The sequence below is a fragment of the Propithecus coquereli genome, unplaced genomic scaffold (genome assembly GCF_000956105.1).
Source record: "Propithecus coquereli isolate 6110/MARCELLA unplaced genomic scaffold, Pcoq_1.0 Scaffold5, whole genome shotgun sequence".
Lineage (NCBI taxonomy): Eukaryota > Metazoa > Chordata > Mammalia > Primates > Indriidae > Propithecus > Propithecus coquereli.
In genome coordinates this window covers 2,645,810-2,657,811 of record NW_012150840.1, presented here as the reverse complement: position 1 = coordinate 2,657,811, position 12,002 = coordinate 2,645,810, and the positions used below count along the sequence as shown (strand labels likewise).

Genomic DNA, 12,002 nt, shown 5'->3' with positions numbered 1-12,002 from the left:
CTGGCAAAGTGCAGGGGAAAGGGCAGGAAATAGTTCCAAGGCTCCGGCAAGCAGCAGTGCAGGATAGGAAGAACCAGAGCTCCAGAGGAACCACGGCCCTGCAGATGGAAAGCAGAGAATCAGGGCAAGGCGGCAGGGCTCCAAGGCTGTCAGGAGCCACTGAGGATGGATAAGAGGAGGGGTAGCCACAGGAGCCCAGACCATGGGGGGAAGGCAGGAGGAGTGCAGGGGGAGAGGCCTCAGGAGTCAGTGGCCGCCTCCCCAGTTCCTTCCGATATGTGAGGGCAGCGTGGGAGTCTGCACTGTGCACCTCTTCAACACATCCTCCTGTCTCCCGGCCTCCAGTCTTCCCTGTTCCATCCACTCCCCAGGCCGCACACGTGTGCTTCCCAACACGGCTCTGAACACAAATACGAGAATGCTTGGCTTCTCTCACCGTCGGAGAAATGCACATTCGAACTTCAAAGATAGCATTTTTAAATCTTTCAGATTATCAAAATGATAGATAGCATGCCATGATAAGAAAGAGGGTGGAGGAAACAGGCCTTCTCACTCGAGCTTTGGGAGTGTGAATGGAGCAAAAGTGGCACAGCCAGTGGTTAATAGCCTGCTTGGACTCTGCAGTCACACTGCCTGCCTTCAAAACCTGCTCTGCCACTCAGGAGCTAAACTTCTTTGTGCCTCAGTTTTCTCATCTGTAAAATGGGGTGATAATTAACAGAACGAAGATTCAAGTGTGAAGACCTTTTCAATCCTAGGACACACAACCCTCAAGGTGATCTTTCCCCAGGACAGCACAAAGGAAGGCGTGAATTCATCAGCTTCTATTTTTCCCCAGAGATGGTGAGAAGTTGCCAGTACCTTTATATAGACCTACCTTAGAGGCCATCCCAAAAGTCTCTGCTATTTGACTTTATGAAGTATTCAACATCTTAGGGTCTCAACTCTAAGAAAGAGGTCACTGAGGTAGCGAGTACAAGTCACACTTACGGGGGTCTGAAAGCAGCAGAACAGCTGAGTGAGGAAGGGGTGGTTGCGGGCCAGAGACAGGATCCGTTTCTCCGTCATCGTACACTCCACATCGTCATCCTGCAGGATCACGTCCTTCTTGAGAATCTTCACGGCATAGAGGTCTCCTGTTTCTTTGATTCTTGCGAGCATCACCTGCGGCGGGGCAAAAGGAGGGAGCGTGAGGGCATTCTCTCGGGTGCTCAAGGCGCGGGCGCACGGGAGGAGAGACCAGCACGTGAGACATGTGAGTGTACATACACACACGGCACACACGTAACACGCTCACTCCCGCCCCAGCAGTTAAATAAAGCCTGGCTCACCTTCCCAAAACTGCCCTTCCCCAGCACTCGGATGAACTCAAAGCTGTCAATACCAAGTCGGTTGGAAGAATTCACCCCGATCCCGTTTCCCTCTTTGCAGCTCTCCTTTCCCTGTCGCCTTAGGGTTGATCTGGAAACGAGTTTCTGCAGAGAAGAACAGCAATGCATTTTGTCAGAAATCACAGCGTGAGCACGAAGCAGCTGTGGATGAAGACAGCCTTTCCTGGCTGGGGACAGTCTCGACTCAATATAACACGTGGGAAAGATCAGTTCGGCTTGACAGATGACCAGGCTCTGCAACTCAACACGACCTCAGTATCGGCTTCTGGTCTGTGCTCACTGCCAGTGGACAAAAATCATTTAAGAAGACATCTAAGGCCACGGAGTTAGTTTGCACTCAAATAGAAGTGTGCAGAAACACAAATGCCTTCCTTCGGCACCGCTGGTGACTCTCCTCAGGGCAGTGAGAGGCCAAGAGCGCCACCTGGTGTTCACTTCTTACAAAGCGGTTTTCACCTTTGCTCAAGGATCAAGTAGCATTCAGCACCAGGACAGGAATGAATGAAGCAACATTTTTTATACAATATTTTAAATTAAATAAAAGAAATAAAAATTCAATGTAAAAATTGAAGCAATGACCAAAAGTATAAAGGACAATATTTAAAATAACTAAAATATCATCCATCCCTCCTTAAAATATATATAACACATTGACTGCCACACTAGGAAAAAAAAATTGTTTTCCCTAGAGGCCACAGTGTTTTATAAATAGAATAAAAACTTCAAAAACAAAACGATCCTTTCTAATTTAATAAAAAATTTATTTTTTATTGTTTTCTGTGAGTTCTATGCAACTTGAAAAATAGCTCATAAGGGTAAAGGTGAAGAGACGTGTGAGTTACACATGCTTCGCGAGGCCCCGGGCTCAACACTAGCGTGAATTAAATACAACTCATATGGCAGTTAAGGTGTTAAATAACACACATACACATGTTTTTATACTTGGTTAATTTTTATAAATGTAATCAAATTGTTATTTCATAATATACATTTTTATTTAAAAATTTGTCTTTAAACATCTTTCAAGAACATGAGTTTTAACGGCTGTTCAATATTCCATTTTATAGTTATATCACAATTTATTTATTCCCTTACTATTAGAAATATAGATCATCTTCCATTTTTCACTATAATAAATAACCCCATAGTGAACATATTTGCACACAAATCTTCAAAACAGGATGATTAAGAGTTCAAGCTCTGGGCTGGGCACCGTAGCTCATGGCTGTAATCCTAGCACTTTAGGAGGCCAAGGCAGGAGGATCACTTGAGGCCAGGAGTTTGAGGCCAGCCTGAGCAACATAGTGAGATTCCATCTCTGCAAAAAATTTAAAAAATTAGCTGGGCATCATGGCCTGAGCCTGTAGTCCCAGCTACTCAGGAGGCCAAGGCAGGAGGATTACTTGAGCCCAAGACCTTGAGGTTGCAGTGAGCTATGACCATGCCACTGTACTCTAACCCAGGTGACAGAGCGAAACCCTATCTTGAAAGAAAAGAAAAAAGAAGAGTTCAGGCTCTGACGCAAGCTGTCTGGATTCAAATAACAGCTCCGCGACCTAGCCTGTGACTTTGAGCAATTTACCTACCCAGCCTCTCCCTGCCTCAGTTTCCTCTTCTGACAACAGAGAGGTTTATAGGATCTGCCACATGAGCTACTAGGATGAGTAAATGAACAAATGCACATCAAACACTTAGATTGGTGCCTGGCACATTCAATACACTTAATTTGTGTTGTCATTATCATCATCTATTTCCTTAAGATAACTTCCTGCAAATGGAACTCCTTGTGCCAAAGTGTTAATTTTGAAGACTTCTGATACACAGTCAACTTGCCCTCTATGAAGACTGACCAATTTACACTCCCACCAGCACAGTGAGAGTTCCAGTTTCACCACAGCAAATGGGAAGTATGTGTGGCCGCCTCAATCAGCTGTCCAATCCCATCCACTGGGTGTGTCACCTAAAGGCAAGGTGATTTTTGCAGATGTCCACTTTGAGACACTTACAGCACAAGCTACCACTAGACAACAGATCAAGAGTCTAACATCCTGGAGCTTTTGACCTATTTAGCCAGAAAAAAAAAAAAAAGCTTATCTAGGGCAATTTCTAGGCAATGTTTGCTATAAACTAACCATGCAACAGCCTGAAACTACAAGGATCTTACTTACTTAACCCAATAAAACAGCAATAGCAAGATATAAAATGGATCATCTTAAAAATCCAAAGGTTTTAACAGTTTCTCTTCAACATCTCTCATCATAACTCTTTGAAGGATTGAAAAGTTGCACCAACTTGAATTTCATTTCCTCCACTTAAATACTTCCCCTGATTAGCCTGGAACTGGCTAGAAAACTCTAAGCCAGGTTCTCATCTTCTTTTAACCTACTCTTCTCTTTTGACAGACTTAAAAGTCTCTTTTTTTAATGTTTTACTGCCAAATAGCAGATAATTTTGGCTTTCCTACTATTAAATGTCATAATATTATAGATACTTGGTTCAAATGACAAGTGGCATTGCCCACTCTTAAAGATTGTGCCACATGGCCCATCCTACTTCCCCCGTATCGTAGAGGCCCTGGCTCAGGCTGAAATCCTTAATCTCTGCTCTTCAGGAACAGCTGTCCCATGCATTAGAAATCCCCTTCACTGTACTAGCACCCTGCCTGCCCATCCTCAAGACAGACTTGATGGACTTTTCCAGTGCCTTCCTGAAATCAAGAAACACAATTTCAGTAAAAGTCCCTGCTCTACTAAGCAGGAAACCTTTCAGTAAAAAGGAAATGAAGTGGCTGGTGCTGACATTTTCTGAATTAAACAAGAACCTCACGCTGATTGCACTTCCCTTCCTCAGTACCCAGAGATTATTTAACAGTTAAAAGTCTAGAATTTTCCTGACCCAGACGTCAAGCTATACCTTTCAGATCCCACAGCCACAGTCAGGCCCATTCCCAGCTCTCTGCAGGTCCTGGCCAGGAAGTCAGTCAACAATAAGACATGGGCCTGGGACGTGACCATGGCCCTGATGGACAACAGCAGGTAGAGGTCATTCGGGGAGGGCGCATGACAAAAACATATCCACGCAATGGCCACGACTCCACCCACTCCTGAGAGGCCAGAGGAAGGAACTTCTGTCCTTGCTGAATGGAAGAGATAAATTCGTAATCCATAAACAAAAACTGCAGAACTGTTAGATTCCAAGGCTGCAGAGAACCTCAGAGATCTCCAAGTTGAACCCCTTTATGAATGAGAGAGCTGAGGCTCAAAGTTACTGGTCAACTGTCCTGCCTGGTCCCCAGCCAAGAGCATAATCCAGGCCTCTGGGTTGCAGGCGTTCACCAGACCACACTGACAGGAAGCTGATTAAGAAAAAAAGACAAAATATTCTTCTCCTGCTTCCTGCTTATTTCTTGTAATACAACTGTATATAGAATCTTATTTGTGGAACACAATGCTCTTAAAAACACAATAAATCTGTTTATTGTATTGGCTGACATTAGGAACTTTGACGATGCTCTCATTTGGGCTCACCACATCCGAACAACCTCTAAATTATGATATACGAAGAAAAGCAAAGTCTCACCGAGGTTGGAGAAATATTTCCGGGTTGGAGACCCATCCCCGCCAGGGTCTTCGCTAGCTCCACTGCATTCACCCCACAGTTAGGGGCCACGTTTGCTTGACACCGAATGTGTACGTTCATTTTACATACTAGAAGGAAGAGGACAACAGAGTCCGTGTTCAGAGAGGATCCGAGCCAACATACGCTGCAACAGAGAACATTAATAACCTGGAATATTATGAAAGAGGAATTATACAGGCTGAACAATGTCATTTTCTCATAAAATTAAACTCACACTAATAACAACTCCTGATATTTTATCTGTTTCTGTTTTGTACAGAAGCAGAAAGCTTGGCGTACTAAAGAATAATAGATTTCAAATACATTTTTTTCACCGTGACTTGATGAAAAGCATTCATCTAAATCACAAGTAACAGCCACCGCTGACTTAGTATGATCCAATATAAAGATTAAAACGTTCATCACAGTGACAATTCACCAGCAATTAAATAACAAAGAATCTTGTCAACTGACTGTACTCTTTCCCTTCTATCTTTCAACAGTGAAATAAAAGGTAGCAGTCTAAATGCCATATATAGATCACTGTTCGAACAGGATGGAAATGGTATTTCTAAGAGAAAAACCGCCGTATGAAGCTTTCTTTCTGAGTATTGTTGTGGTTGGGCAGCCCTCCCGGCACAGAGACAGGCATCCTGTGGGGCTGTGGTTCTCAGCGTTTGCAGCCTGTGGTTCTAACTGCTTCATGGAAGGGAGGTGGGGGGACAGAAGGCAACTTTGAAAGCTTTTTGAAGGTCAGAGTAAAGGGCAGTTGGAAGAGGTGAGCAAAGCTAGCTAAGCTCCTGGTACAGAGGGAGCTGACTCGGGACAGTGAGGGATCTGAGGTGTCGTCAGCAGAAATAAATTTGGGGGCAGTTTCTTGACATGGCCCTGCTGATATGAAGTCAAAATGAAACAGTGAGCAACAAATCCCTGCTTTATGGAGTCAGTCCATCTTTGGAAGCTCGCACAGATCCAGGTTTTGTGGATCTGTATTTATGAACTTATGTAATTTAGGCCCTCTTTAAGAAAAAGAATACCAGATCAATTAGGAAGCTTTGGAAGGTGCCCTTGACAGACAGAAACCCTGAGACTTAAGCTTTATTAGCTTCACAGGAGTCTGCCTCTCTCAGGAAGCCTCCAGTGGCCTTTCAAAACCACCACGTGTGGACAGGCATGCTTCACGCCTGTAATCCTAGCACTTTGGGAGGCCAAGGCAGGAGGACTGCTTGAGGCCAGGAGTTCAAGACCAGCCTGAGCATGAGCGAGACCCAGTCTCTACAAAAAATAGAAAAATGAGCCAGGCGTGGTAGTGCATGCCTTGTAGTCCCAGCTACTTGGGAGCCCAGGAGGTGGAGGCTGCAGTGAGCTATGATCATACCACTGCACTCTAGCCTGGGTGAAAGAGCAAGACCCTGTCTCAAAAATAAAAAAAAAAACAAACCAACAAAACCACCACGTGACAGTAACAGCAAAAGTTACAGGAGCTGGATCACTACTCAGCCTCCAGGGATAAGAACAGTACAGACGAGCCCCACGCACAGCTTGGCACATCAGCAACAACTGTACCAGAGCAGAAAGGGACTTTCACGCTGGAAACCCATACCCAGTGACAAGCTATGGCCAAGCACACCTGAACCAAAGCCCTAAAGTCTATACATGAGCTGGCTGCCGATTTGGTTGTATGAAAAAAGAATTAGTAAGTGGTATTCTATAGGGAGAGGAAAATTTGCCCTTCTTAAAGACAAGTGACTGATCCCTTTTAGTTGACAGAAGTAGGCTTGGTAAGTCCAGGCAGTCAACGGAAGTTGTCCGGTTGCACTCACGCCAACTCTCCCTTCCCCATCCTCCTCCTCACTGGTGACTCAGGATGTGTCTGCTAAGGCTTCAGGCACCCCCCACAGCAGCCAGAGCATTCCGTCTCAATGGGAGGTGACTCAAGGCCAACAGTGCCCAACTCCTAACAGGATAGGGATCAGCCCTCACCCTCTCAGACTTTGCTAAGGCAAAAGCTCCAAAGTCAGGTCCCACTGGGCACCATTAGTGAGATGCAAGCCCACAGCCAGAGCTTTAGTGTCCTTGCCTCCACCCACGCCTCCAATCTCTATCAGAGCACTCTTTCAGGAGACCCAGGGGAGTTCTCTTTATGCTATGACAATTCAATCATCAGACTTTGCTCCTGCCAGTTCTTACTCTTAATCCAGCCTTCTCATTGGGCCATCTCACCTCCTACCATCTTCCATTTCAGACCAGGATCCCATTTTTCACTCTTTCAAGTAACGCATTAAAGTACAAACTGCCTGACCTATACTTGGTAGCCGGCTAGCTAGATGGATCACTAAATTTAACATTTGACTTAATGTTCTACGGTTAAGAAATTTGGAGACCAGATATAGTTCTCTTTACATGCCTGACATAAAAATATAATACTATCAAGAAACTAATTTACAACATATCAAAAACTATCAGTCCTAGTCAGATTCTGAGAATCTAGAATTCCAACAGCGTGTGGCCCGGTGTTCCCATGACGAAGTGGGTACCCGGCACCTCAGCATCTCACTTTTACACTGAAGTCCTTGCCGCATTATCCCCCAGAGCAGGGAGCCACAGTGGTCACAGAATGTTGGCACTTTGTAGTTGTGGATGCTGAACTTGTGTGGAATGTTGATTCCGAACCTCTGTTCGGCAACCTGTAAAAGGCAAGCAAGAGGATAAGAGCTAAAATTTCATAGCAACATCTTTTGTAAAAAACTGTAATAGGAACCCACCAAATGCCGAGTGTCACTATGACACCTGAGCTGGGTATATTATTTTACTGTACTCAGCCCTGATTAATTACCGAGGTCTTACTGACCAGGCTGAAGCACATTCTCTAATGGAAAAGGCAAGACAAGACAGAGACGTGGGGTGCATATTGGATTATTCAACATTTTGGGAGATAAAGGAAATTAAGATTTTCACCTCATCTTTTATATTCAGGCCATATCTCTCTCCTTGCCAATCACCTCATACCCATGTCTATTTCCTAGAACCTTTGACTTCAGGATTAAATGACTCTTTTATACACTATATACATTTGCTACCATGACAGGTTCTTCTGCACATCATGTCACGGGGTCGGGGGGGGTGGGAAGAAAGCACTCAGAGGACATGGAACCACAGAAGGAATTCATTCCAAAGTGACAATACAGTGGCTAGTTATTCAGCCCTTTCAGCCTTTGCCTGGCATTTGTATTCTGACAATCTGAGTGCAAAGATCCTGCTTCAATCTCATACACAGTTTCCAGCAAATGATTATCCTAGGCATATGCTCTACAGTCTACGTCATGATTTGAAGCAATACAACAGACCTACATATGACAAGGAGTAGGGCAATTATTACTCCTCTTGCAACTTTTCTGGCCTCTTTCTCATAAAAATTGTGGGTCATACCTCTATGTGTAGCTCTATTACTCTTTAGCGAGCTGTATATATACTGTAAAGAACCACTGAGTTCCACAGTCAGACTTTCCAATACATCTGCAAACCCACTGCTAATTGTCAGCAATATCCCATCTGCTTTCCACCTCCAGAATCTAAAACGTATGCCTATTGCAGCTGAACGCAACGCGAGTGACAAGAATGAAGTTCAAGCTCATGCGGGCAGATAAACATCCTCCCTGAAATTTCTTAAGAGGCTGGAGAAGGCCAACAGCCTCTTTACTGAGGAAGCACAATTCACACTTAACAACACACTTGTCACATCGCTTCTATCTTGTTTAACCCCCACCAAAATGGTGAGGGAAGTATTGAAACTGTTTTAAGACTGAGGCAAAGAGAGATGTAGGCCTTGCTTGAGCTCCGAGAGCAGAGAGCTGACAGAGGCCGGATCTGACATTCGAATCCAGACTGTCAGATGCCAAGCTCAGGGCTCTTTTGACTCCACCAAAGCTCTCCCTGAATTTGTAGAACTGATCCACATAGCTTATACCCACCTGACTGCTAACGGGGTCCTCACAAGGAGAGGTCATGCTACGCAAGTGCAGAAATACACACACCATAATACAAAAAGGGAGAGAAATTTCAATTCTATAATAATACCACCGTGCACCATGGGCTTCGAGGAATGTGGGAGGGAAGTTGGGGGGGGTGATGAGGAGGGAGGAAGAGGTGGGGGAGGGAGGGAGAGAGGGAAAGCACGTACCCAAATGTACACACACACTTAATCAGTAAACTGCTCTCCTCTTACCTTTGCATCCACTTTGTTAATGTTGTTTTGGCAAGTACAGGCTGTAACAATTAGATGATGGCAACGTTTATGGACGACGCAGGTGCACACTAGGAAATTAAATCCAGCAATTACACATTTATCAGAGGCTCCTAGTCCAGCCAATTACGGCAGAGTCAACAAGGGCTGAACCGTGCCACTGTGACTGGCCGTAGATGTCTGGCCCACACGATGGCAACCAGCCCTCCCATCCTCCCTATTTTCTTTGCTACCATCCTAACACAGACCTTTGCTCAGGCTCAAACTATGGGTCATCAAATCCTGAGCTTATTTCATCCTGTACCCACAACCAGAGGACTCTTCCTATAGTATGATTCTGGTCAATTCTGCCTCATGATCAAAAACCTTCAATGGCGTCTCACTGCCAATCAATAGAGTTCAAATTTCCCAAGCAGGTTTCAGGTCCTCCAGAGGCTACCCCAAGCCATCTGTCACCTTTCTTCTGTAGGATCTACTTGTTCCAATAAAAACTGCATTGGTTGCTTTTCCTGGAACAAGTATTCACCCTCCCTACATCCTGTTGATGCCCTTCCCTATCCCTAGGATACCCTCTTTGCCTATCAACTAACTAAATCTTAAGTTTATGACAAGATGCAATTCAAAAAATGTCTCTTCGATGAAAATACCCGCCCCTAGCCCCTTCTAGGTTGAAACCATCTGTCCCTCCTCTGATCTCACACACCCTTAGCCCTGCCCCCTTCAAACCTTCCTGCAGTGCCCTCAGAATGCCTGCATGATGCCTTGAGCAGAAGAGGCTTTCAAAAGATATTTCCTCATCTGAATAACATTTTTTTTCATTTTCATCTCAATAACTGACATAGCACAGATAAGAGTTGAATTTGTCAGTCATTAAAGGATAAATGCATGCAATGAAGCAGTATTAAACATACATCATTTTAAGATCTTTCAAGACATGTGGAAGGTTTCAGGATTAAGTACATAAAGACAGGTGACATGTCAGCAAATAGCCCTATACCTAAAAACAAATCTAGCTTTCATCAGATTGAATTTTCAGGAGAACCAAAAGGAAAGTGCCCAGAGAACTCTCTTTATATGAGAGGATCTCAAAACCCTCCTTCACACAGAAAGGCCTTATGTTTTGAGGCATTGAGTTTTTTCTCAGTTAGCCTGGCTAGACACTTACCCATTAATTTTGGATTTTTCTTCTTTCCTTATATATAAATTTAATGCTATAAATTTCCATCTGAGCACTGCTTTTGCTGCATGCTACATATTTTTATAAATTATATTTTCATTCCCATTTGGTTCCAAATGTTTTTCATATTCTCTTGAGTATTCCTCTTTGACCCAGGTGTTACTTAGAATGTGTTTTTTAATCTCCAAATATTTGGAGGTTTTCCTGCTATCTTTCTGTTATTGATTTCTAGTTTAATGTCACTGTGATCTAAGAAGATACTTTTTACAATTTCTATTCTTTTAAATTTGTTAAGATGTGTTTTATGGCCCAGAATGTGGTCTATGTTGGTAAACCACCTGAGTAAGGGGTCTCCTTTCACTCCTTTCATTGTACTTCATTCCAATCCTGCCATAACACCAGTAATTCATCTTAGAATTACGAAAATTATGATAAATTTAATATGTAATAACTTACAAGATCATTAAGAGCTCAACTTTGAACACTTCTCACTTCTTTTTGAAATCAGAAAATTTTTAAAAATACTTGGATAATAGCGTCTATTCCCTAAGCAGGTACAGAAAACTGCATTGTGCTACTTTTTACCCCTGCTGACAATGGGATTGTAAACAACAAAAATTTATCTTCAACATTTAATGGTATGTTCACAAAATGGCATTCCCTTTCAGTACCTTCATGCTATTGCAGAGACAAAACTTTAAACAATGAAAACTTTATCAGGTATCCTGGCTTTAGAAATAAAAACATCCCCTTTGCACTGTCTAAAATATAGCCAAGATGGAACCAAAATTAAAGAATTGTGGCTATGTGGGGGTCTGCTCTGACCTACAGTTATTTATTATAGTATTAAAGGAATGTGTCCTGTTTTCTCTTGGTCTGATCATTTTTTTAAACATAGGAACAAGATTAAACACAGTTTTAATAATGTTTTCTTACCTTGGCATTGATAACCCTGTTTCCCAAATACTCCCCTGTTGAAAACGATAGAGAATAAAACCACCATCAGTCAAGTATTTCAGCAATAACCCTCCTACAGTCCCCTAAGGAAAACAAATTTCATCCTCTACTCCTTTATGAAAGACACAATTTCAGGTTAGATGCATGTGCTTTTCGAGCCCTTGTCTGTCACCACGAGACACAAAGAAAATCATCTGATGGATCAGGCTGCTCCAGGTGACGTAAGCGGGTGGGGTGTGATGACTCCCATCCCACCTACCCCGAGGGCAGTGTCCTAAGTCCCCGATGGAAATAACCCTCGTGTGACTGAGCCTCAGCCTGAAGTTACTCTGCCACCTTATTCTCTCTCTCACACATGCAAAGATGTACAGACGCTAAACAGATACAGACACGTGTACAAAAGCACACGGATGAGTCTACGCAGCACCACCCTCGTCCCTATGCCCACATCGCACCCAGAGTCCACAGCGGGGCAGAGGTGCTGCCACAGGATGCTCTCTGGGCCCTCAGCTTCCACCTCTGTCTCTCCCGCATGTATTCTATGGCTATAGTAACATTATTCTCATTCTCATTAACGAAGACCACATTAACTACGCCTGTAGGATGTATCAGGCAC

The 12,002-nt window shown here is 43.7% G+C and overlaps 1 protein-coding gene across 1 annotated transcript in view; it reads right to left on the bottom strand.

Annotated features, from left to right (window-relative positions):
• LOC105819725 (protein kinase C eta type) overlaps window positions 1–11,432 on the bottom strand; it is a 105,790-nt gene extending 94,358 nt beyond the window's left edge. The window contains exons 1-6 of the mRNA XM_012656032.1: window positions 11,366–11,432; window positions 9,235–9,323; window positions 7,567–7,696; window positions 4,971–5,098; window positions 1,332–1,475; window positions 991–1,164 (exon numbers count right to left, since the gene is read on the bottom strand). Coding sequence (XP_012511486.1) covers window positions 991–1,164; window positions 1,332–1,475; window positions 4,971–5,098; window positions 7,567–7,696; window positions 9,235–9,323; window positions 11,366–11,432 — 732 coding nt within the window. The remainder of the gene's footprint in view (window positions 1–990; window positions 1,165–1,331; window positions 1,476–4,970; window positions 5,099–7,566; window positions 7,697–9,234; window positions 9,324–11,365) is intronic.
• Window positions 11,433–12,002: the final 570 nt, after the last annotated feature.